Source organism: Bos grunniens, chromosome 24 (genome assembly GCF_055505025.1).
Source record: "Bos grunniens cultivar Pamir isolate PY7600 chromosome 24, Bosgru_T2T1.0, whole genome shotgun sequence".
NCBI classification, from domain to species: domain Eukaryota; kingdom Metazoa; phylum Chordata; class Mammalia; order Artiodactyla; family Bovidae; genus Bos; species Bos grunniens.
Window position 1 is genome coordinate 34557449 of NC_141188.1, and position 27308 is coordinate 34584756.

General features: G+C 44.5%; 1 protein-coding gene and 1 non-coding gene across 5 annotated transcripts in view; one reads left to right on the plus strand and one right to left on the minus strand.

Annotated features, from left to right (window-relative positions):
- Nucleotides 1-7332: 7332 nt before the first annotated feature.
- Nucleotides 7333-7439, minus strand: LOC147346023 (U6 spliceosomal RNA). The gene has a single exon (XR_015154192.1). It is a non-coding gene; the product is annotated as a U6 spliceosomal RNA (small nuclear RNA).
- Nucleotides 7440-18249: 10810 nt separating this feature from the next.
- The window catches only part of ANKRD29 (ankyrin repeat domain 29), a 47736-nt gene continuing 38677 nt past the window's right edge, over nucleotides 18250-27308 (plus strand). For 2 of the 4 annotated variants that reach the window (XM_086372967.1, XM_086372969.1), the window contains exons 1-2: nucleotides 18250-18284; nucleotides 18865-18911. In XM_086372967.1, the coding sequence (XP_086229093.1) occupies nucleotides 18909-18911 (3 nt within the window). In that variant the 5' untranslated portion in view covers nucleotides 18250-18284; nucleotides 18865-18908. The remainder of the gene's footprint in view (nucleotides 18285-18864; nucleotides 18912-27308) is intronic. The other 2 variants (XM_086372966.1, XM_086372968.1) reach the window with 1 other exon arrangement.

The window sequence follows — 27308 nt, forward strand, 5'->3', positions numbered from 1 at the left end:
TATATTAATCAATACACTGCCAGGGACACAGCAGGTAAGGGATATGGAGACTTAGCAGCAAACATTGGCCCAACAAGTGAAAATCCCTTCACCAATACAATTTCTAATCAATCTTTTGACTGCTCAAAGGAATCTGTATTTAGACAGTTTAGAACATCTCATGCCTCTCACAGTTTGGAGGCTCTGAGCAATCACATGTGGCCGGAAAAACCTATTCAGGCAGGCTAGAGGACTTCCAAGGGAGTTTGTAGGTTGAAACACTGTCACACACAGGAATTATTAACTGGAGCTATAAGCTAACTCTTTTTTCAGAGAGGTAGTGGGGGACAGCCCCCCGTAAAGTCAGAAGTGTAGGTGAAAGCACAAAGCAGAAAGTAGGCAGACTCTGGTTTTGGGGGTAGATTGCTCGAGAATTTCCAGGGAGACTCCTGAGGCTTGATCCCGCCTTTGCGTATGCCAAGCCTCCTTCCTCATGACCTTTGCCAGAGGCGGAGCTCGCTCCCCGCACATTTCCTTCTCCAGGGGATCTTCCCCACCCAGGAATTGAACCCAGGTCTCCTGCATTGCAGGCAGATTCTTTACTGACAGCTATAAGGGAAGCCCGTTCAGTTCAGTCGCTCAGTCGTGTCCAACTCTTTGCGACTCCATGAACCGCAGTACACCAGGCCTCCCTGTCCATCAGCAACTCCCGAAGTCCACCCAAACCCATGTCCATCGAGTCAGTGACGCCCTCCAACCATCTCATCCTCTGTCGTCCCTTTCTCCTCCTGCCCTCAATCTTTCCCAGCATCAGGGACTTTTCAAATGAGTCGGCTATGAGGGAAGCCCGTATTTTGCTCTAAAAGGCAACAATTACGAGCATGACACACAAATTACTGTATTGTACATGGCAGTATTTCTCTTTGATATGTTTTATTACACTCCCTACCTAGTCAGATGGTATGTGATGTCATTGACTTCACACTGTCACTGCTGTTTAAAAATAACTTTGTGACGTCAGAGCACAATAGGTGTATTTGCCACTGAGAACAGCTTTAAAGGTGAACAAATAAAAGCTACACATATAAAGTTCATATTTGTTAGTAAAACTGTCTCTCTAAAGACTGTGTATCCAGGATCTTCCCCCGTGGTCCAGTGGCTGGAGTCTGCATACCTGCTGCAGGGGAACTGGGTTCAATCTCTGGTCAGAGCACTAGATCCTGCTTGCTACAAATAAAGATCCCACATGCCACAGTGAAGATCAAAGATCCAGAGTGCCCTAAGACTCTGCACAGCCAAATAATTCGTTAATTAAAAAAAAGACTATGTATCCAAAACAAATACCCCAGGAGCACCAACACTCCATAGTTCTAGATATGGGAGATTTGATCGGAATAATGACACTTTGGGGGAGAGGAGAAAGGCCACTCTGAAGTTTAAATGAAGAAACGTATGAATAAGTGCTTTTAAACACTAAGGCAGCAAATAGAAGGCACACTTGTGTTTTTAAGGCAAAATGGGGCTCTTGTGTTTTAATGGGAAAAGATGATGCTTGAAGAAATTAAATGACTTGCCCACATTTTAAGAAAAACAGGAATAATAAACAGGACCCAGACCTTCTGATTCTCACTTCCTGCTCCTAGGAGGACTCTGGGGGGGAAACCCATGTGAGGTGTGAAAGCTGCAGAAGTATCCCAAGCACCAGAGGAGATATTGGTTTACTTAGCTCTAGAGGGGTGGGTGTGAGACATGCATAGAAGTGGGTAAACAAACCCAAACTAACAGTGAATTTGGGGTTTGGCCGACCTCTTAATACTTCAGAAGTGATTCATGCATAACTATGTCCTTCAGATCTTAAGTTAGAAATGCAACTTGCCATGCCATTGTTGCAAAATATTTCCCTAGTATCAAGAAAGAAGACTGCAAGTGTGGTAAAGGCACTGTTCACCAAGGGCATAATCAAACTAGACCATGTTCTGTTAGTTCCATGATGGGCCTAACATTATACTTAGGACTGACGCTCCTTCAGGTGAAAGCATGGATTTTCTTCTTCTCCTTCCTCCCCGCCCCCACCCCCAATATGGCAGCCCTTTTCCTTCCGCCCTTCCAAGTCATCCTAGGAATATGAACTGGGATTATAAATCCCAGGTCCTGCTTATTATTAATATCACTATTCTTCTTAAAATTGTATTGTTAAACTACACCTTACCATTGGCTTGGTTTCATTTTAAAAACAAGTTGGGACTTCCCAGGCAGTCCAGTGGTTAAGAATCCACCTTTCAAAGCAGGGGACTCGTGTTCTATCCCTGGTTGGGGAACTAAGATCCCACATATGTGGCGCAACTAAGTCCTGGAGCCGCAACAAAAGATACTGCAGCAACTAAGACCCAACGCAGCCAAATAATTAAATATACATTTTTTAAAGTTACACTTTCCCACTTTTATTATCACTTCATAGAAAAAACGATGACATCTTTCTAAGCCAACAGCAGTATGTGGGTCACCACCAACAGCAGTGAAAAGAATATAAACAAAATAGAAAAACAGAAGGCATTACTGCTGCTTGCAAAACTACATGCCTGCCAAGGCCTCCCCTTGAAAACCAGAGGGAACTAGATGATGAGGAAATTTTTGCTGTGCAACTGGTCAGCCTGACTGCAAACCCAAAGATGGAGAGCAACCTTTGCAATCCAATCATTCTATCATAAAGTATAAGAATATAAGGGTATATATGAATATCCTTTTATTACACTTTTCCCATGACCTTCTGCTTTGAAAGAATATCACTACCTGTATTTCCTAAATATTTTCCATGTTATCAAAGATCTATATAACTGCTAATACAGGCTTTGGCTTAGCATGAAGTCATTAATATGACCACACTGAGCTTTAATCATGCCAGCTCAAACTGGAGAAAGGGTGAGGATCCATTATTCTATGTTGCTAAATAAAGGCAGGGTTTCTACTGGTCATTTTGAAAACTGAGAATTGCCGCTAGGCCCCTGGGCTCTGGAAAACACAGATGGAATACCATCCAGTCGTATTTATAGATAAGAGGTCAAAGTTAAGGGACTTGACCAAGTCCTCATCACCACAAAATGGTGTCCAGAACACAGCCTGTGCCTGCCTCAGATTACGGCACATCTCACCCCCACTGCCTTTTGTGGTGAGCCTCCTGCCCTAGGCCCCTAATCTAATGTGTGCATGTTGCTCAGTCATGTCTGACTCCCTGTGACCCCATGGACTGTAGCCGGCCAGGTTCCTCTGTCCATGGAATTCTCAGGCAAGAATACTGGAGTAGGTTGCTATTTCCTTCTCCACCTAATCTCATGGCTTCTTATAAAGTAGTGATGCTCCCTTGGCACGTGGCCTGGGTCTGGCTCATAATCTCAGCTCAGAAACCCCAGTGTTCACCAAACCGAGTGGAATTCTCAGTATCCAAAATTTCTACTCACTGCAAGCAGATCCCAGCTTCAGCTGGAACCTTGACATTGGTATGGTGCATTAGGGCACTCCCTGGTAGTCAGCTCTGCCAAAGACCCTATGAAGCACTCACATTCCAACTGCATGAATTTCCTCTCCAGCTCTTGTTTTACACACTCCAGTTTGGCCTTTAAATGAAATATGCAGTTGGGCAGAGCAGGTAATTTTATACGTTTATTACTAAGGAGAATTCCTTTTTCCTCGCCAGCTGTATGTTACTAGAAGCAGTGGGGCTAGGATAAAAGAAAGTCTGTACCTAGGTAATAAGTACCTTTTCTTAACAATGAAATTTTTTCCTGTCAGCCCAGAGCTCACCCTGAAAGGTAAGTGGGCAGAAGTCATTATTCTCATTTTGTGGATAAGTGAAAAAAAGGTAATGAGTAATTAGACCATCTGGCCCAGGCATAGTGGAAATTTAAGAAATGGAGCCTTCATTCTCTTGACATGAAGGTTAAGTAATTTATCCAGCAGAGATTTTGAGTGAAAATTAGAAAGCAGCCTCTAAATTATCCCCTTGAGTCATTTTCTCATTTTTCCCTTTTGTGCCACCCTAAATCTAAGGGTTTGAACCCAGTTGAATGATTTCTGTGACCACAAAATATATCCAACTGGCAATGTTCAGCCACACTGCAGTTTGTTTCCATGTCAAAAATATCTCACATCAGAGACATGCATTTTGGTAAGAATTTGTCCAACAGATCCAATAGAGAGTTGGTTCACAATAAAATATAAAAACTTTTGTGAACAGAAACTGGCCCCCCCAAATTTTTTTTTTCTTTGTCTCTTTTGAGATCTCTATAGAAGTGAGTTATACCAAGCAGCAGATTGGTAAATACTTGTCAAAATTAAGATCAAATTAATATTACTTAAATACTAGAACATAGAGTTAAGGGTAATTTTGTAAACCATATAATCACTGAAATCTCTCATCACTTAATGCTCTTTAATAACCATCTTAGTGCTGAGCAGTTCACAGAACAAATGAGGTTGTTAATTTCAATACTTCTTTATTTAATTGAAAGAAAGTGAAAATGAAGTCGATCAGTCCTGTCCGACTCTTTGCGACCCCATAGACTGTAGCCTACCAGGCTCCTCCGTCCATGGGATTTTCCAGGCGAGAGTACTAGAGTGGGTTGTCATTTCCTTCTTCAGGGGATCTTCCCAACCTGGGGATCAAACCTGAGTCTCCTGCATTATAGGCAGACCCTTTACCATCTGAGCCACCAAGAAAGTCCTCTTTAAAAAAAAAAAAAAATTATTTATTTATTTTAATTGGAGGCTAATTACTTTACAACATTGTAGTGGTTTTTGCCATACCTTGACATGAATCAGCCATGGGTGTACATGTGTTCCCCATCCTGAACTTCCTCCCACCTCCCTCCCCATCCCATCCCTCAGGGTCACCTCAATACACCAGCTATGAGCACCCTGTCTCATGCATCAAACCTGGAAAGTCCTCTTTATTTAATTGAATAAATATTTTATTTAATTGAAGTATAGTTAATTTATAATGTTGTGTTAGTTTCAAATGTACAGCAAAGTGATTAGGTTATACATGTATACATATTCTTGTTCAGATTCTTTTCCATTATAAGTTATTATCAGACATTGAGTATAATTCCCTGTGCTACACAGTAGGTCCTTATTGCTAACCTATTGGTATATAATAGTGTGTATATGTTAATCCCAAACTCCTAATTAACTCTCTCCTTTTCCCCACTATCCCCTTTGATAGCCATAAGTTCATTTTCTATGTCTGTGAGTCTATTTGTCTTATAAATAATTTTTTGTATCATTTTTTAGATTCCACATATTAAGTGATATTGTTAGGGGAAGCACACTGACTGAAACCACCCATCCTGGCCAGGCCCTTTAGTAACCATTTTCATGAGCTGTTGTAGGACAGGAGGTCCTGGTAAGGAACACGGAACTAATAAGCCACCACCAACCAGAAGAGTTCAGGAAAGATCAAAAGGTGACACCACATATCCGACCACCTCCCAGAATCCTTCTCTCTGGCATCCATCTTGGCTGAACAAGGCGTGCACCCCCAGGAAGGACTCTGAGTCAGAATAATTGGCTAAAGACACCCCAGAAACTAATCCCATCACCATAAAACCCAAGACTGCAATCCACGTGGCAGAGCTGTTCTCCTGGGTTCCCTTACCCTACTGCTCTCCACCTGGGTGCCCTTTCCCAATAAAATCTCTTGCTTTGTTAGCACATGTGTCTCCTCAGACAGTTCATTTCTGAGTGTTAGACAAGAGCCCAGTTTGGCCCTGGAAGGGGGTCACCCTTCCTACAACAATATCACATAATACATTACTTTTTAGGAAGTCAGTGTAGATTCAACTTTCTCATTTCTCTATTTTTTTAATCTAGATTTATAATAGAGTAGCAAACGATGGTTATGGGACTCACAAACTATTTCCTTATCTCATACAGTGAGCTCTTCATGGAAGTAAATTCCAAAGATGATTCTGAGTGGCTGGTTAGACAGCCAGGCCTATAAATCAACTAGAAAATATGAGTATAACTTCATGAGTGACTCTGAGGAGGTGGGAGGAGATGAGAGAGGGACAGAATCAATAGTATGTAAATAATGTGAAGAGATGAGGAAAAGAAATACCCAAAAGTCATGGAAACTCTTAACATAATCTATGCAGGAGACAGAAATGACTAGCTGCCTACCAAGGATTGGTTCTCCCCTTCCAGAGTGTAAAATTGTTCTGGAAAGTGGCTGCTGGCCCCAGGAATATATTTCCCACATTATTTGCATCTAGGTGGGGTCATTAACTGATTTTGAGCCAATGAAAAAGTGAGAAGAAGTGATCCATAAAAACCTTTTGCATGATCCTTCACATTTTGCCTCTTTTCCTACCTGGAAGCTCAGGGCTCCAGTGCCCTGGGAGCTGACTATATTCTGTCCTGCACTGTTTCCAACACTAAATATTATTTGTATTCAGCTCCATTGTAGGTTCCCTGACTGCAGGAAAAAGTGTCTCTTACACCAGCTTGCAGTGGTGGTGACTTACTAGGTGCTCAATAAATACGTATGACTTGATCAGTTGGTTTGGTTGGTGTAATCTGGTGTGATTTTATAGCTCTTCATGCCATTAACTGTGTGCCACATGTTCAGTTGTGCCTGACTCTTTGCAACCTCATGGACTGCAGTCTGCCAAGCTCCTACGTCCATGCAATTTTCCAGGCAAGTATACTGGAGTGGGTTGCACATCTCCTGCAATTAAATTCTTTACTATTCGGATACTTTACCCACTGAGCCATCAGGGAAGCCCCAAGAGCATTCCCAAATACTGATGCCATCTTCCGATCTTTAGAACATCAGCTCTATTTTCCAAATATCATAATTCTGCCTTATTCAGAAAAAATAGAATATGTATTTTTATAATTTTTAAGCACAATTTAGTTAAAAAATTTTTTTTAATTTTATTATTGTTTATTTTATTTTATTTTATTTTTAAACTTTACAATATTGTATTAGTTTTGCCAAATATCAAAATGAATCTGCCACAGGTATACCTGTGTTCCCCATTCTGAACCCTCCTCCCTCCTCCCTCCCCATACCCTCTCTCTGGGTCGTCCCAGTGCACCAGCCCCAAGCATCCAGTATCGTGCATTGAACCTGGACTGGCGACTCGTTTCATACATGATATTATACATGTTTCAATGCTATTCTCCCAAATCTCCCCACCCTCCCCCTCTCCCTCTCCCACAGAGTCCATAAGGCTGATCTATACATCAGTGTCTCTTTTGCTGTCTCGTACACAGGGTTATTGTTACCATCTTTCTAAATTCCATATATATGCGTTAGTATACTGTACTGGTGTTTTTCTTTCTGGCTTACTTCACAAAAATATGGAACACTTCACGAATTTGTGTGTCATCCTTGCGCAGGGGCCATGCTAATCTTCTCTGTATCGTTCCAATTTTAGTATATGTGCTGCCAAAGCGAGCACTAATTTTATTATTGTTACATTGGTGGTCCCCCAATGAACCACATCTCTCAGAACTTCTGCCCTTGTGTTGTTCCTTCCCATCCTTAGTCTGAGTTTGGTCCAATGACTTGCTTTGGTAAATGAGATATTAGCAAGTTTGAAGCAAACAGAAGCTTGACAAGTGTTTGCCATCTTAGAATTCTTCTTCTTAGAACACAGACCAACCACCCTGCTGGAGAAAGAATGTACAGAGAGCTCCTGGAATATGTGAGACCATGCTAAGCATTGTGAGTAAAGCCAGCTTGGTCTTAAAAGCCCCATTCAAGACATCAGCTCAAGCCACTGACAAGAGAGATCCCAGGAGAGACCAGCAGACCCATCTAGCTGATTCCAGCCTAGGCTGCCGAATTGAAAAGTTGTTGTTTTAAGCCACTGGCTTTAGTAGTGTTAGTTGCTCAGTGGTGTCTGAGTCTTTACGACCCCATGGACTGTGGCCCGCCAGGCTCCTCTGTCCATGGGATTCTCCAGGCAAGAATATTGGAGTGGATTGCCATTCCCTTCTCCAGAGGATCTTTCCGACCCAGGGATCAAACCTGGGTCTCCTGCATTGCAGACAGATTCTTTAACATCTGAGCTACAAGGAATATCCCACTGGCTTTAGGATGGTCTATTACACAATAGCAGATAACCACAATAGTCAGAATCTCATTTCTTATTCGTCAATATGCACATTCTAGTCTTAAATGCCTTGAGTTAGCATTAACAGTAAAATATATCAATAGAATACTCTTCCCAATTAGAGTGAGGAAGTTTTATTTCTAGACATTTCTGGGAAACAGATTTTAGAAACTGACTTTTGCATTTAGAATTTTTTTTCTATGTAGATGATGTCTTTAAGATGAATAAAGTTTATCTCTACTTATTTTTTTCTTGGCTTTTTACCCCTGGGTAAGCATCTAGGGAAATGAAAAATTTGATCTCATGAATTTTATGCCCTGTTTTTTGCTCTTGCCAAAATGCTCTACTACTTCATTCCAAGTTAAAAAAAAAAAAAGTTCTTGTAAATATGCTATCTGCCACGGCATCAAGAGGAATGCCAGAAAGGACAATTCTATAAAAATAGATTTCTTCATTCTGTATCTATGTGATTCCACACAGTCAGAGACTCCGTTAGTAGCTATCTTGCAAGTCATAGTTTTCCTCTGAAAATAGGCTTTTTACCGTTTGTGAGACTTTGGCCTCTTTTTTTCCCTCAACTTGGGTTGGTGTTTTATGTTTCCTTCTTTCCTTCTTCATGGACCTTTCATAGGTTGGTCTCTGAAGGAAGTATTTCTCCCTTATCTCTCAGTTAGGAAAAGTGTAGTTTGCCTTGAAAAAGAGTTTCTTTCATAAGTTCATCAAACACTGGAAAATTCAAGAACACGGTAAGCAAAAAGTATTTTAAAACTGAAAGAAAAAGCAGCAAAAACTAGTTTTTCAGTTGTTGAGATGCTTTTAGAATGGTCATGCCTTGTTTAAATCACTGCTAATCAAAGTGTGGTCTGTGGACCCTGCCAGTCCCTACACTGTCATTGCAAAGAGAAAAATACAAAAACTGAGTGCTTATAAATATTTTTAGCAATTTGATATTGCCATGACATCTAACCATGTGATCGTTTTTCTCATAACCCAGTTTTAGTTTATATTACAAAATGCTGGTTAACAGTCGATTGGAATTTTTTAAAACGGTCTTTCTTCACTGCTTAAAAAGCACTAGTGTAAATATTGGGGGCAGGAGGAGAAGGGGACGACAGGGGATGAGATGGCTGGATGGTGTCACCGACTCGATGGACGTGTGTCTGAGTGAACTCCGGGAGGCCTGGCGTGCTGCGATTCATGGGGTCGCAAAGAGTCGGACACGACTGAGCGACTGAACTGAACTGAACTGATCTCTCCAAATTATCTTCCAGCCTCAGGCCTAGAAAAGTGTGGAACCCAGAGTGGGTAGGTAAAAAACATTTGTTGATTGATTGCTAATGACCTGATAGGCAGTTTCTAGTCCCATGATGCTCTAATAGTAAGTTAAATCTTTACCATTCACTAAACAATACATACAGCAAACATAAAAAAAGTCAGAGTTTCACCAAGTTTTCTTTTTTTTAAGGGCATGAAATAACCTGCCTAATTCTCTTGGCTTGGTATGAGTAATTAATTATACCCACATTTAGAGAACTCAAAAGAAATGACACATATGCTAAATAAAGGTAAAATTAGCTTTCACTTACTCCATAATAGCACCGACTGATTCAGCTGTCTTTGAGCAAAGAGAGATGGTGTAAGGTGTTGAGCTCAACATAAGGACAAAACCCATGACTCATTCCTTAGGAAGAATAAATGCATCATTGGGTTATATCAGGTGAAAGCCACTCCTTACACTTAGTACAGGAAATCAGACTCTTTGAAGTTAAGTGTCTTCAAAATCACTTTCTATCCTAGAACACCTTTATTAACTCAGATTCCAGATTAAGAAGGCTGAATGTACACTAAATACTACGGAGCTTATCTGTAGATCTCTTCCTGCCCCCACAGCACCTCAGCTTCAGGCAGTCTTGCTGTGGGTTTTGCTCTGATCTCTGCCCTAGTCCCATTAATTGGGTGATGGCCTCCTTCCTGTAGGGCTTCCCTATTGGCTCAGTGGTAAAAGAATCCTCCTTTTGCAGGAGACGTGGGTTCCATCCTTGGGTCGGGAAGATCATCCAGAGAAGGAAATGGTAACCCACTGCAGTATTCTGGCCTGGGAAATCCCACAGACAAAGGAGCCTGGTGGACTACAGTCCATTGAGTCACAAAAGGGTCTGACACAATTTAGCAATTAAACCACCACCACCACCACCACCTCCTTCCTATGTGATTGTAAGCAAGCCAGTTAGTCTTTCTATGCTTCAGATCACTCATTGGGGAAAAAAAAAAACAACTTTTTTAATGAGGACAAGGACACCGTGAAGAGTAATTGACATAAGGTGTGAATATGTCTGTGACAGCGCTGGATGGGCCCCAGCTGGGGTTCACCATCCTTCTCCCTTCACCTTGCCCTTGCTCCTCTGACCAAGCTTTCACCATGTAGGGCAGTGAAGTAGTTAAGCCCACAGACTTCAGAGTCCTAGACTTGGGTTTAAATCTCAGCTCCCCCATCTGCTAGCTTCTGTGACTCCCTGACTTTGGGCAAGTTATTGAAGCTCTTTAAGTCTTGATCCCTTCATCTGAAAATTTTTACCCCTGGCAAGAGATTTGTGATTGTGGAATGAAGACCTTCTTAAGAGTTGAAAGCAATGCTAGCACATTGCACGCCTCCGGTTAGGCCAGCTATTGTTCTTTTCCACCCAGTTCCAGCAACAAGCTTTGACCCATTGTGTCTTCATTTCTGGCCCAGGGCCTGCCTAGGATCCCGATTACTCAGAATCTGGAAGCTTTCTTTGCTCCTGCCTTTAAACACCAGCTCTTAATGACTGACTTTCTGTTTCTACCTGCTGACCCCCTCTGCTGCTGCACTTTCAGTATCCTAGAAGGCTGCCAGGTATCCTGTGGAAGCTCTCATTGCCTTAGGATCCCCCAGTCAGCTCTTCTGCCTTGCCCACCACCTACTTTGTGCTCCTAGACCCTCCAGGACACTGCCCTCACCCCCAGGCTTCTCCACTTTCTGTTGGGAGCTCCTGGATCCCTGCCTCTCCTTGAGCCCAACCTGCCCAGGGATTGAGCCAGAGGGGCCTAAGCCCTGGTTCCGCCAGCACTTGCTGTGGAACAAGTCAGGGCATGGATCCCATCCTGAGACTGGTACATCACCAGGGGGTCAGAATGCCAGCACCAGACTGAAGGCAGATGTTACCAGCACTGTTTTGTCTAAAAACCATGTTCGATTATGGCTCTTCTGAGAGCTTCTGCTGACATTTCTCTTTGCAATGAAATCCTTTAAATTTTTCCATATACATTTTTCCTTGTACTTTTGTTTAAGTTTCCTTCTGCTGCCCCATCCCACTTTCTGGGGGAACTGAGAATCCCATACCTGCATAAAAGTCATCGAAGTGGGGTCAGTGACCTAAGCTTCCATTGAGCTGCACCTCTGGGGAAACGAGGATGGTGGTTCCGTACAGCATGAGGTCTCTCATTCAACTCAAAATTCTAGAGTGCATGTGTGTGCATGAGCGCTTGTGCACAGAGGGTGTGCACACACATACATAGAGTATTAGTTAATTTAAAACACACATAGAACCACACAAAGATAGAGTCACAACCCCTTAGCAATCACTTTCAGGCCCCTCAGGCACATTCCAGCCCCATTTTGGGGATGAGTAATGAGTTGAGGTATGGGGTGGGGTAGCTCTGCTTTCGGAGAAGGCAATGGCAACCCACTCCAGTACTCTTGCCTGGCAAATCCCAGCCTGGCAGACTGCAGTCCATGGGGCCGCTAGGAGTCAGACACGACTGAGTGACTTCACTTTCACTTTTCACTTTCTTGCATTGGAGAAGGAAATGGCAACCCACTCCATCGTTCTTGCCTGGAAAATCCCAGGGACGGGGGAGCCTGGTGGGCTGCTGTCTATGGGGTCACACAGAGTCGGACACGACTAAAGCGACTTAGCAGCACCAGCAGCAGCAGCTCTGCTTTCAGTAAAATCATGGTTGTTCTACCAGGCAGTAGCCCTGATGCAAAAATAGGATTTTTTTTTACCCGCCCAATGGCCTCCCTTATAAGCTAGTATCTACATGCCTTAGATTCCTGAGTAAGAGAAGAAGCTTGTCAACACAGACTCCAAATCTCATTAGAGAAAAGCGCATCAGAAGCTTTGGTTTCAGGTCTGAGAAGCTCATGGATCCTCAGATAATCTGAGAAAATTGATTCGTTCATTCAAAAATACTCAGTGAGAACCTGCTGTGTGCTAGGATCTGGACTTCTCGTTGGAGCTGCAAAGAGATTGAGGCAGATACCACTTCTGATTTAATGTGACCATATGGCTCATGGTCTAACATTCAGTCTCACTGACGTTCCTATAACCCAGCACTGCCTAGGAGGTCAATCAAAACATCTTCACTCGAGGCTCCTGCCACACTCGAAACCTGACACTTTTAAGACACAGTTCAATCCCTGGGTTGGGAAGATCCCCTGGAGGAGGAAATGGCAACACACTCCAGTATTCTTGCCTGGGAAATCCCTTGGACAGAGAGCTTGGTGGGCTACAGTTCATGGGGTCACAAAAGAGTCGGACACGACTTAGTGACTAAGCAACAACACCGTTGCATTACCAAACAAGGGTTCCAAAAGTCAATCTGTTATCACCACAAGCAAAATTAAACTTGAAGTCCACTCTTGCTCCCATGCAAAACTGTGAGAGAATTTCCATAGCAAGGAAGTCTTCTAGGCCATCTTCCCTAAGGATTGAACTCCGCTTTTTGGTTTCTCTTAAACAGTTTCGGTTCAATTAAACATTAAGTGAAACCAGTCCCCACTTTGCTAATGATTTCGACTGTGTGCACGTGTCTACTGCACTTTTACCCCTGCGAGTTTAACAACTCGGTAATAAAATGTAAGGACTGAGAGTTCAGCGGGTTAGCATTCAGGATCCTCAGTTCATTAAAAAAAAGTAAAGTTCTTACATGGATACTCCAAAGCCTCAGTGGAATGCTTAAGGCAGATTCACTAAGGATGTACCTCTGCCGGGCCCATCCATAATAGCTGCTCTTATTCCCAAGGGCCAGATTACCAGCCCAGTGATAGAGTACTTCCCAGTTGTTAACCCAGACTCTCCAAACAAATGTTGGAAATTGAGGCAGCAGATAGAGTTGCACAAAAATGCTAGATATCCAAATAAAAATCAAACACTGCAGAAAACATCTGGACATCTGACCAATGGATGAAGACTCTGGAGCTGGTATTTCGACCCCTGTGCTTAGTCCACTGGGTCAGAATAGCATTGAATAGGGGCAGGAAGCCTGGGTCTTTAAAGCCCCATGTCAATGGGGCGAGCAGCTCTGAGTTATCTGCCAACAGCACTTGAATAACTGGGGTGACTCATCACAGCCCCGGCTACTGCCTCTGGTCTCAGGACTACAACAAATGCTTCTCCACTCCGCAAGTATCTGTTTCAGAGTTTCCTCATCCTCAGCCAGCTTAGCTGTCCATCTTACCTGGTGGAATGACCCAGGTCCTTGTCCCTGAGGAGTGCAAGCCCTGGTCACCATGTGCTTCTCAGGCTGGAGTTTCATCCATGGTCCATTTAGCATCAACAGTGGTCAAGAGGTACCAAGTAAAGCACCTGGGTTCCATAAGAACTCCCCCTGCTCCCTCTGTTCCACAGCAGCCCCCCTTCCTCCTTATAATCAGGGCCAACTACCCTTGCAAGATGGTGACTCCCCTTCTCCCCTGCTACTCCTGGAAACAAAGAACCTTAAGTGCCCAGGCCATGGCCATAGGTTATAGCTCAATGGAACTATCATTACGCCCACTGGTGGAAGTGTTTTCCCTTTTGGAAACCAGGACATGTAAACTGGCTGAGCCTAGAGTTGCTGGGACAGGAAACACAAGTGGGTCACTGAGAGTCATGGTAAGTGGGGCCACTCCAGCTCCCACCCCCTGGTCTGCAGCCCCGCGTATTCTTCCTACAGGACACAGTGCCACAGACAGCTCTTTGACTTAAACTGTATATTGTGTCCTAGAAGACGGTACCCTGTGCTCATAAAATATCATCTCCAGATTAGTGCTTCAGCTATGCAACCCCAACACTCAAGTGACTGTCAGCTTTGGATAATATGAATGCCACGGTCTTCAGCCCATTAGTGCACCTCTTTTGTTATAAAGTGGGTTTGACATAACATTACTCTGGATTCTGTGCCAGTCCACTAATCCAACAAACACTCCACAAGCTCCCAGAAAGCGGTGCTGGCTGACGCCCCACAGGCAGGAATGGCAAACCCACACCTGGAATGTGTCTATTCCTGGCAAAAGATATCATTGGTCTTCTAGGATGAAATGTATCCAATATAGTCAATTTGCCACCAAATGACCAGGTGACCTCCTCCAGGGATGACGGCATATTGGTCACTCAGTATTGAGGCCTGTTATTGGTCATGTAGTGGCCACAGTAGCTAGATCAGGCTTGGTGAGTGGGAGCCCCTGCTCTAGGGCCCTTTCACTGACCTTCATCCCTCCCAGCATGGCTGTATCACTCACAAGCCGGCCATGCCAGCACTGGGGGAGTCCAATGATGGAGGCTGGTTAAGGTCAACTGGTAAGTCATTCTATTTCATCATCTAGTGCCTTTCTTGTTGAGCATTAAGATATATTAATTTTTTATATTGATGCTCAACAAGAAAGGCACTAGATGATAAAATAGACACAATGCCTTACCAGTTGACATGAACCAGCCTAACATATATTACAAAAAGAAAGAGAAGGCTCAGTAAACCAGTCTGACCCACTCACAGTACTGTCTAGAGCAAGTCCTGCTGCAGCATAAACTGGGACAATGCAAAATCGAGAACAGACACATTACAGGCTGTGCTTGTGTAAACTGCAGTGATAACAAATATGGCCTCATTTGAAATGAACACAGATGTCTATGGTTCTGTGTTGTGGGTGTCTGTGGAGGAGTGGTGGGTTTTCTAACAGTATAGATACAAAGAACACAATTCCTGAATCTATTCAATCAATGATTAATACATTTTGACCACCTACTGTATCTCCAGCTAAAACTAGAAGAAGAGAAAAGACATAAGACTCAGAGTCTGGCTTTGAAGATTTGAAACTCCGCTGGAGGAGTCAGAAGTAGAAGCAAGGTCTAGAGAAATACAGATCACAGGCTAAGGGATGTGGTGCAGAGTGGGATTACAGAAGGAACTCAGCAAAGCTGGGAGAGGGATGGCTGAGGGGCAGAGTTCAGCAAAGGGCCTGACCTGGGAGTAACCCTGCTAGGTCAGGACTGGGGTTAGGGCAGACAGAGAGGGGAGACATAAGAGAGCTATGGGGATGGGAGGGAAGGTGGTAACAAGGCGAATCCTCTGACAAGTGTGAAGCCCTTCTGTTGGGGGAAGAGAAAGTTTTTGAATATGGGGATGGGGCCACAGGGGTTCAAGTTCCTGTGTGAGGGTTGGTGGGTCCCTGCTAAGTTTTGGAGCAGGCAGTTTTAGAAGGAGGTGCCTGGCCATGAGTAGGAGAGTTTTGCTCTGTTTGGGGGCTTCTTCATGAAGATGAACTGAGCCAGGCATGCCAGAGGGTGTATAGGCACATTCTTTCCTGTGACTTTGACAAGAATTCCATCAGCAGCCTGGCCAGAGACGATGCCCAAAACAACTCTGAGTGGCAAGTGCAGTTGTGGAAAGGAAACAGGCTTTGAAGTCTGAAAGACTTCAAGTTCTAGTCTGATCGCTCATGACCAGATGACTTCATCTTTCAGAACCTTAGTTTTTCCAATTATGGAATGGGCATAACACCCATCTCATAGCATTCTTACAAAGGAAGCACCTTAGCACTCAAAGTACTCTATAGCACTCAAAATATTACTTCTTTTCATTCTCTCTTTTTATCAGAACTGTTAATAAAACAAAACTTCCGATGCTTGATCTTATATAGTAATGTCATGTCAAAACTATCTCATCAGCTTCAAAACTATCTCATCCATAGAGACCAAATGCAGGGTAAAAGTTTTGAGTCAGTCTTAATTTTTAAAAATTGTATTATTCTTGGCCACACCACATGGCATGCCAGATCTTAGTTCTCTGACTAGGGATTGAACCCAGGACCCCTGCAATGGATGTGCAGAGTCTTAACCACAGGACTACCAGGGAAGTCCCTCTTTCTTGATTTAAAAAATTATAAGTTCCTATCGAATTCTGGAACGCTTTTTCTTAAAATTGTTTTAAACACAAAGTAATACAATGTACCCACCGCATGTATATAAGATAAACATTTTATATCTTTTATGAACTTCAACTTGAAGCTGTATTTTTTAACTTTTAAATTAAAAATTCATTACAAATTTATTTGAGGAAAAGGAAGAGGCTTAAACAGAGATGACAGGGAGAATGAGTGGATTCCTGCAGTAGGAGGGTGTGAGATGTCCACTTTTACTTTCACATTCAGATTTTCTAGAAAGGCTATTACTGCTTTTTATACTTTAAAAATAATATATTTTTAATTTTTAAGAAATGTGACTCTCCCACTTTTATTTCCCTCAAATCAGTCCTGGGCAATCAGCCAGCAGTTTGTATGAGGCAGTGGACAATGCCTGCCATACATACTGTGGGTGCGCAGGAAAGGTCAAGAGGAGGAGCTTTCATGTGTATTTCAAATTGTGCCCTTCACCGTCAGAAAGGAAAATACCATTTACCATTCACTCAATCAAAAGGCTTTTTTCCCAGGTTTTTTCTACAAGAGGAACAAAACTCAGATTCTTAGAAAAGAAAAAGAAGAAAAAGAAAACCTAGAAGGACAGAAAATAGCCATTTGAAAGAGTTGTGAGATGATGGGTTTTTTTCTCATGTTTCATTTCCATCATCATCATATTTGTGCTGTAATGAAGGTTGAGAGTCATCTGATGCAGACTGTGCCCTACTGGAGGCTGTGTGTGTATTTGTGTGTGGATGTGTGAGTAGTGTGTATACATGGATGTGTGTGGATCTATGTATTGATTGTGAACCTGTGTGTGTGGAATGTAGAGGCTGTGTAGAACTGCAGTGTATGCAGAGGCGGTGTGTGTGTGTGAGACAGAAATGTGGATGTGCATGGAGTGTGTGCATGGGAGAGAGGGTGTGTATGTGAGGGGTGTGTGTGTGTGTGTTTTTCCTCCTGAACCAAAATTTTATTTTAAATTATTAGGTTTTTAGTGCATACGAAACATTTTCATAATGTAGGGGGAAGGCCATGGCACCCCACTCTGGTCCTCTTGCCTGGAAAATCCCATGGATGGAGGAGCCTGGTAGGCTGCAGTCCATGGGGTCGCTAAGAGTCGGGCACGACTGAGCGACTTCACTTTCACTTTTCACTTTCATGCATTGGAGAAGGAAATGGCAACCCACTCCAGTGTTTTTGGCTGGAGAATCCCAGGGACGGTGGAGCCTGGTGGGTTGCCGTCTCTGGGGTCGCACAGAGTCCGACACGACTGAAGCGACTTAGCAGCAGCAGCAGCAGGACATATAAGGATGTCAGCACATTGAACTACAACAGAAAATTTCTTATACAACTTTTGAAACATTGATATGCTTGTTTCTCTTGTGTATGAATGGCACCGTTAGCTTAAATCAGCTTTGTCGTGGATTATCAAGTAGGTTAAAAGCAGAGCTGGGTTTCCAGCTAGGGTTGAAAACGGGGCTAGGGTTGTGTGTGTGTGGAGGCTGGAGAGTGTGCACAGGTGGGGTGTTCAGTTTGGAGTGTGAGAGAGTGAGTCTGGATGTGTGCAGAGTGATGTGAGGTTGTGAGTGTGCAGCGGTGCGTGCATGAACCTCGTGTGTGTGTGTGTGTGTGTGTGTGTGTGTGTGTGTGGTGTGTGCACAGTGCAAGCGGAGTTGGGAGTGTTTGTGTGGCAGGTACGGAGGTGCGGGTGGGGTGGGGATGGGAGGGTAGGGGGATGGGGGAGGGTCATCTGGGGGGTGCCCCTTCCCTCCCCTCCTTCGTCCCCCCTCCTTCTCCCTCCTCCCACCCCCCTCCTTCCTCTCCCCTCCCCCTCCTCCAGCACCCGGCCCGGCCCGGTCTGCGGCCGCGGGAGCGCGCGGCGCCGCGGAGGCCGCCCCTCTGCGGAAGGCGGCGGGAGAGGGAGGGAGGCAGGGCCGTGCAGGCGTCCAGGCCGGAAGCGCGCGGGGCCCGGCTGGGCGGCCGCGGACATGTGCAAGATGTCGTTCAAGGTGAGCGCCGCGCCTGCCTGAGGGCGCGCTGGGCGGGCGGCCGACCTGCAGCCGCGGGGCCGGCACCCTCCGTCCGCCCGGAGCCGCCGCGGGCCCGCAGGATGGGGTGGGCGCCGCCCCGAGGTGGCCTGCAGGGACCGGGAGGGAGCGGCCGGGGACCTGGGGGCGCGGGCTCTGCGGGAAAGGCTCTGCGCACTTCTGACTGCAGGTGCGGTGAGCCGGACGGCGGGGACTGTCGCCGGGGTAACGGGCGGGCGGGGGCGGGGAAGGAGCCCTGGGTCTGCGCTCCTCGCGGGGACCGGGCTGCGGCACCGATTCCTGCATCCGTGTTCCCGAACGCCAGCCGCCCCACTGCTGCTTCCTCCCGGAATACTTTTTCGACGCTGGAGCTGAGGGACCAGCGCAGAGCGAGCTGCAATTGATTACCAAAGAGTTTATTAAAGTCATTTATTTAACCCCCGCATTTTCGGGTTCATTTCGGGAAAGTGAGGTTCATTGATTTGCCTCTATTGAAGATGTTTTTAAAAATATATTAGTTAAAATGTACTGAGCACATATAATGTGCCCTACTCTGATCCAGGGGCTCCACGGTTCAAGTTCTGAGTCTTCCGGAGGAACCACGAGATGGTAGGTACTTTGCCCCCACCCCCCATCACCATCACCACCACCTTTTCTAAGTAAGAAAACTAAAACATGGAGAAGTTAAGTAACTCTTCCCACAACCGTTCAGCCAGTGAGCGAATGGTGTTCAGACTGAAACCCTAGTGAGTCTGGCTCTATAGCAAGTGTGGTCCCAGTTCTTACAATAGCTTATTTAAGCAGAGGAATGACATGGTGAGATTTGCACGTCAGAAGGATCTCTGGCTACAATTTGGGGTTGGGCTTCCCGGGTGGCTCAGTAGTCAAGAATCCACCTGCAATGCAAGAGACACTGGTTTGATCCCTGTGTCAGGAAGATCACCCCGGAGAAGGAAATGGCAACCCACTCCAGTATTCTTGCTTGGGAAATCCCATGGATAGAGGAGCCTGGCTGGCTGTGGTCCATGGGATCACAAAAGAGTAGGACATGACTTAGGGACTAAACAACGATAACAGTTCAGAGAATAGAACCGAGCTGGGAGACCAGTCAAGACTGTGTTGGGGACATCTTGTTAAATGGTACCAGACTAGGGCACAGATTTTGAGAATGGAAGAAAACAGACAAACGTTGAGTGACTTAAACATTTTTAATCAGCAGAATTCAGTGATGGATGTTATTCACTGGGTTAGGGAAGGGCAGAGAGATAAAGATAAAATGTTTGGTGTGGGACATGTAAAGTTTCAGGATGGAGGTGAGTCCAGGTAGAGATGTTGGTTAGACAGATGTGCAAACTAGGAGCCCAGGAGGGTAGTCTAGGCAGGAAACAGAGATGACATTTAAGAGTGAGCAGTGTTAAATGGTCGTTGAACCCATGGGAATGAACGTGGCTGCCCAGTGAGATAATTTAAAGGTTATAAATTAGAGGACTGAGAACAAATTCTTAAAGAACCTCAGGACTTAAGAATGAGCAGAATAAGAGAAACCCATTGAGAAAAAGGTGGGGGGGGGGCGGGGGAAGGCAGACAGAAATGTATGAGAAAAATCAGAAGCATGTGCAGCCATTAAGCCAAGAATCTATAGCCTTTGAATAAAGGTGGAGAGGGATGCAGAATTAAATACCTCAGAGAAATCAAACAAGCTAAGAATCGAAAAGTGCCCATTGAACTTAGTAACAGAGCAGGCTCTGGTGACCTTGTTGAGAACAGTTTCAATGCAGTGTTGTGTTCAGAAGCCAGACTGTAATAGCTTAAAAAGAGAGTGGGTGGAAACCACAAATGGAGAGAACTCTTTCAAAAAATTGGAAACAGTGACTGCGGTGGGAATCCAGACTTGGCCAAGGGTTTGTTTGCTTTAAAATGGTAGAGACTTGAGCATCTCTATTTTTTTATTATTATTATTTTTGGTTGCACCACATAGCTTGGAGGATCTTGGTTCTGCTGAAAGTGAAAGTCATTCAGTTATGTCCAACTCTTTGCAACCTGATGGGCTATGCAGTCCATGGAATTCTCCAGGCCAGAATACTGGAGTGGGTAGCTGTTTGCTTCTCCAGGGACCTTTCCAACCCAGGGATTGAACCCAGGTCTCCTGCATTGCAGGCAGATTCTTTACCAGCTGAGCCACCAGGAAAGCCCAAGAATACTGGAGTAGGTAGCCTATGCCTTCTCCAGTGGATCTTCCCAACCCAGGAACCGGTGTCTCCTGCATTGCAGGTGGATTCTTTACCAGCAAGGATTGAACCTGAGCCCTCAGTGAAAGCATGGACTGCCAGGGAAGTCCTGATCATCTTTAAATGATAATGGGACATTTCAACAGTAAACAGACAACCCAGTTTTGAAATGGGCAAAGGATCTGAATAGAAGTTTCTCCAAGGAGATATACAAATGGCCAATAAGCCACTGAAAGGATATTTGACATCAGTAGCCAGGGACAGAGGAGCCTAGTGGGCTGCCGTCTATGGGGTCACACAGAGTCGGACACGACTGAAGCAACTTAGCAGCAGCAGCAGCAGCAGCCATCAGGAAATGCAAATCAAAACTGCAGTGAGACACCACAGTCACACCCTTTACGATGATTACAGTCAACAAGACAGACAATGACAAACATTGGCAAGAATCTGGAGCAATTGAGAACAACAACAAAAGAATGTGGAGAAATTGAAAACAACAACAAAAAAGAATGTGGAGAAATTGGAACCCTCCTACATTACTTGCAGCAGTGTAAAATGATACAGCAATAATAGAGAACAGTCTGGTCATTCTTCAAAAAAATTAACCATAGAGTTGCCATATGACCCCACAATTCTGCTTCTAGATGTATATCCAGGAGAAATGAAAACATATGTCAGGAATTTGTATCTCATGGTGGTGGAGACTGGGAAGCCCAAGATCAAGCTGCTGACAGTTTTAGTTTCTGGTGAGAGCCTACTTCCTGGCTTGCAAGCAGCTACTTTCTGACTGTATCCTCAGATAAGAGAGCTCCAGTGTCTTTCTTTCTTTGTAAGGGCACTAACCCCACCATGGGGGCTCCACCCTCATGGTCTAATCTAAACCTAGTTACCTCCAGACATCACACTGTGGGGTTAGGACTTCAATATACGAACTCGGAGAGGAGAGGATGCAAAGATTCAGACCATAACAAGGTGTATCCATATGATGGATCATTCAGTCAGCAAAAGGAATGAATCTCTCATACATGCAGCAATGGGGATGAACCTTGAAAATATTATGTTAAGTGAAAAAGGCCAGACACAAAAGGCTCCATGTTACGGGGTTCCATTTATATGGCGTTAGTCACTCAGTCGTGTCCGACTCTTTTGCAGCCCCATGGACTATAGCCCACCACGCTTCTCTGTTCATGGAATTCTCCAGGCAAGAACACTGGAGTGGGTTGCCATTCCCTTCTCCAGGGGATCTTCCTGACCCAGGGTTCAAACCTGGTGACTCCTGCATTGCAGGCAGATTCTTTGCCATCTGAGCCACTAGGGAAGCCCCCCTACCCCATTTATATGAAGTGCCCAGAATAGGCAAATCCATAGAGACAGAAAATAGATTAGTGGTTGCCGGGAGTTGGGGGAGAAGGGGGTAATGGAGAGTGATTGTTAATAGGTATGAGGTTTCTCCTAGTTGATGAAAATATTCTGGGATAAGGTGATAGTTGTAAAACCTTGAGATTAAAATAAAACCCACTGAATTATATGCTATAAAAAGATGGGTTTGGGGAGTTTTTTTTGGCAGTCTTTGTTTTTTTTTTACTTTTGAATTTTTTATTTTGTATTGGGGTACAGCCAGTTAACAATGTTGTGATAGTTTCAGGTAAACAGTGAAGGGACTTAGCCATACATACACATGTATCCATTCTCCCCCAAACCCCCCTCTAAAAAGATGAATTTTATGGTATTGGGTTGGCCAAAAAGTTCATTTGGGTTTTTCATCATAGTTATGGGAAAACTTGAATGAACTTTTTGGCCAGCCCAGGATGTAAAGTATTAGTTCTAAAACTAAAGTAAGTCATGTCAGACTCTTGTGACCCCATGGACTGTAGCCCACCAGGCTACAGAGCCCACCAATCCCTCTGTCCACGGGATTTTCCAGGCAAGAATACTGGAGTGGGTTGCCATTTCCTTCTCTAGGGAATATTGCCCACCCAGGATCAAAGCCGGGTCTCTTGCATTGCAGGCAGATTTTTTTACTGACTGAGCCAAGTATCTCAGCACAGAAGTGTTTTAAGATGGCAGCAGGGAGTGCTGAGAAGGCTTCTGCGTGGAGAGGATGGTCTAGCTGAGTGCTGAAGTTCTCAGAAGTGGGAGAGCAGAGACACTGATCGAAGGCCAGGATGAACTCAGAATTTGGGGTGGGCAGAAGGGAAGGTGCCAACATTTTCAGTGAAGAAAGAAAAACGATCCAGAGGCCACAGCTACTTTGAGGTGAGGCAGAGGATGAGAAGGTGGGATGGCCTGAGTCTTGAAGCAGCAGAGATGTGTACACCTGCTGAGAAGCGGTGTCTGGAAGCCAGGTGAGGAGGGTCCAACCTCGTTCCCCATCTTAGGGTTGCTATGGGAGCAGGTTCAGCACCCCCTCCCCGCACTCCCCTCCCCTACACCCCACCAGGGAGACAGGAAGCTTGGTGCTAGGTAAAGGAGGAAGGCAGTTGATTTTTTTAGAAAGTAGAGGAATTCTAAAAGGCACAGAGGGAAGATTTGAGGGACAGCGGGGGAGAGTTGCAGGCTGGGTGACTAATCGTGTACCAGCCCCAGCTGGAGAAGGCAATGGCACCCCACTCCAGGACTCTTGCCTGGAAAATCCCATGGGTGGAGGAGCATGGTGGGCTGCCATCTGTGGGGTCGCACAGAGTCGGACACGACTGAAGTGGCTTAGAAGCAGCAGCAGCCCCAGCTAATATCATGTCGTTTAGTTGCTCAGTCATGTGACTCTTTTACGACCCCATAGACTGTAGCCCACCAGGCTCCTCTGTTATGGGATTTACCAGGCAAGAATTCTAGAGTGGGTTGCCATTTCCTTCTCCAGGGGATTTTTCCCAACTCAGGGATCAAACCCGTGTCTCTTACATCTCCTGCACTGGCAGCTTTACCACTAGTGCCACAATGTGCCCACAGCCCACGATAAAAATACAGGACATCCCTGGTGCTCTAGTGGTTAAGACTTCCCCTTCCAACGCAGGGTGTGTGGACTTGATCCCTGGTTGAGGAGCTATAAGATTCCACATGCTTCTTAGCCAAAAATACAAGACATAAAACAGAAGCAGTATTGTAACAAATTCAAAAAAGACTTCAAAAAAAAAGTGGTCCACATTAAAAAAAAAAAAGAATCTTTAAAAAACTAGCAACTTTTGGGAATTCTCTGGTAAGTCCTGTGGTTAGGACTCAGTACTTTCAGTGCCTGGGCTCCAGGTTCAGTCCCTGGTTGGGGAACTAAGATTCACAACCACTTTTAGTGTACATTTTCGGAAGGGGTTTTTATAATATTGCCTTTAAAATTATTTAGCAACAAATAATCTTTAATTGTGACTTCTCTGGTGGCTCAGTGGTAAAGAATCCACTTGCCAGTATAGGAGACACAGATTCGATCCCTGGGTTGGGAAGATACCCTAAAGAAGGAAATGGCAACCCACTCCAGTGTTCTTGCCTAGGAAATCCCATGGACAGAGGAGCCTGGCGGGCTGCAGTCCCTGAGGTCGTACAAGAGTCACTCATTCAGACAAGAGTGACTAAACAACAGAAACCTTTCATTTACATTTGCCCATGCTGCTGCTGCTGCTCAGTCGCTTCGGTCATGTCTGATTCTGTGCGACCCCACAGACGGCAGCCAAGCAGGCTCCTCCGTCCCTGGGATTCTCCAGGCAGGAATACTGGAGTGGGTTGCCATTTCCTTCTCCCATGCATGCGTGCATGCTAAGTCACTTCAGTCGTGTCCAACTCTATGCGACCCTATAGACAGCAGCCAATCAGGCTCCTCTGTCCACAGGATTCTCCAGGCAAGAATACTGGAGTGGGTTGCCATTTCCTTCTCCACATTTGCCCATGATTTTTGTGCAATTCAGTAGTTCTTGTATAGTGGGAAAATCAGACCTGCTGATAATATTGTGTCAGCAATATTTTGTGAAAATCATTTTTGCAATTGACATGTTAACATTTTGTAAATATTGAATGATGTTTTCATTGACTCTGATTTTGGAGCCATTGTTTCATTTTCGTAGGTGACTGAAAGGCTTGGAGGCCCTAGGCCCTTTGTTTCCAAGGCCTGCGTTGAAAAGACTCAGCTGTTGGCTGAGTCTGTGGGTGGATAAACAGGGCTTTAGAAACCACAATTTAGCTTCTTCTCGATGACTCAGAGTCACCACTTGTAGGACTATTTGCTTCTGAACCACCAGGAGACTCGTTTTATCCTTTCTCCATTATGTTGTCAACAGTCTCTTCTTGCTGGTAGCACTTTGCCTTCAGTAAATTTCCTCTATCAACGTTTTGTTGTTGTTCAGTCGCTCAGTCCTGTCCAACTCTTTGCGACCCCATTGACTGCAGCATGCCAGGTTTCCCTGTCCTTCACCGTCTCCCGGAGTTTGTTCAGACTCATGTCCTTTGAGCCAGTGATGCCATCCAACCATCTCATCCTCTGTTGCCTCCTTCTCCTGCCTTCAGTCTTTCCCAGCATCAGAGTTTTTTCTAATGAGTTAGCTCTTCTCATCAGCTTTGGCCACCTCATCTGAAGATCTGACTCATTAGAAAAGGCAACTGATAATTTGTTCTGGTTGGGAAAAGAGATACATGTTTGCTGGAATTGTTTTTAAAGTAAAAAGAACTCAGATTGCAGGTCTGTCTTTTTTGTGGAAGAAAACTCATGGATTTCAGTACATTGACTTTGTCTTTCAGTTCAATTCAGTTCAGTTGCTCAGTCACGTCTGACTCTTTGTGACCCCATGGACTGCAGCATGCCAGCCTTCCCTGTCCATCACCAACTCCCAGAGCTTGCTCAAACTCACGTCTATTGAATCGGTGATGCCATCCAACCATCTCATCCTCTCTTGTCCCCTTCTCCTCCTGCTTTCAGTCTTTCCCAGTATCAGGGTCTTTTCAAATGAGTCAGGTCTTCCCACCAGGTGGCCAATGCATTGGAGTTTCAGCTTCAGTATCAGTCCTTCTAATGAATATTCAGGACTGATTTCCTTTAGGATTGACTGGTTGGATTTCCTTGCAGTCCAAGGGCCTCTCAAGAGTCTTCAACACTACAGTTCAAAAGCATCAATTCTTTGGTCCTCAGCTTTCCTTATAGTTCACCTCTCACATCCATACATGACTACTAGAAAAACCATAGCTTTGATTCTATGTACTTTTGGTGGCAAAGTAATGTCTCTGCTTATTTAATGTGCTGTCTAGATTGGTCATGGCTTTGCTTTTGTCTTTATGACAGCTATTTCAACTTCTCAGGATTCGTTCTTCTGGGCTGAGGTTGCCAGAAGTCTAGCACAATCTATAAGTTAGACCCTAACCCAGTGAGGGGGAGTCACTATTCCAGAGCATAGGTCACTAGATAAAAAATAATACCTGAGTCTTTCTTAATCATGTCTTACGGAGAGGATTTGTTGTTGTTTAGTTGCTGAGTTGTGTTTGGCTCTGTGACCCCATGGACTGTAGCTTCCCAGGTTCCTCCATCCATGGAATTTCCCAGGCAGGAATACTGGAGTGGGTTGTCACTTTCTCCTCCAGGGGATCTTCCTGACCCAGGTATCGAACCGGTGTCTCTTATGTCTCCTGCATTGGCAGGCGGGTTCTTTACCACTGAGTCACCAGGGAAGCCCTGAATGCCGGGTTCCATATTGGTGGCGGAAATTGCTGATGCCTTGGCCAGACATACAGGAACTTATACTTTCGACCCTTGTTCTGAAAGTATGTAACTTATCTTAGAATCAACTCCAGTTCATCAATCATCTGAAATTACTTGGATGAGCCACAGGAAAATAAATTGACAAAGCCATATATTTTTTTTGACAGCTTTATGAAATACAGATCACATACCGTATAACTCACCCAGTTAAACTGTCCATTCCGGTGGCTTTTTTTTTCTAGCATATTCGTAGTTGTGCAACTATGAGTACAATCTATTTTAGAATATTTTAATCAACCCCAAAAGAAACTATGTACCTGTTAGCAGTCACTGTATTCTTCTAAATAGCCTCGTTTCAGAAAACCGCTGAACTATTTCTACCTCTATCAATTGGCCTCTGCTGAACACACATGTGTTAAACAGACTTTAAACATGGTCTTGAGTTCTGAGTTTGGAGACACCTGTGTTATACAGGGCTACCTCTATGGTAGAATGCCTGGGTAGATAAATCACTTACTTTTTTTTTTTGTCTGAAGTTTAGCTTTTTGGAAAACCCACAGTGTTTTTTTTTATTATTTTTTAATATTGTATTTATTTGGCTGCCTCGGGTCTTAGTTGTGTCACACGGGATCTTTCGTTGTGGCGCATGGACTCTCTAGTTGTGGCACGAGGGCTCAGTAGGTACAGTGTACAGGCTTATTTGCTCCTTGGCATGTGGGATCTTAGTTCCCCGACCGGAGATTGGACCAACTTCCCCTGCATTGCAAGGTGGAATTTTAGCCACTGGCCCACCTACGGAAGTCCCCTAAATTATCTACTTTTTCTCTGTGGTTTCCTATCATTTCCAGAAGTGTAATGATACTTACAACACAGGTTTAACGGTCAGTTAATGTTTTTAAAGTGACTCTGTAAATTTCAGCCATTTAGCACAGAGTGGAACGGTAAGATCTCAAAAACCTCCTCCTGCACGTGGTCTCTCCACCCTTCTTATCTCCTCATTTAATGTGGCTTCTAACACCAGAGAAATTCATCATTGAACAAAGCCAGTGTTCTCTTGATTAAATTAATTGTACACACTTAAAATCCACATGATTCTCAACTGTTTTTTAA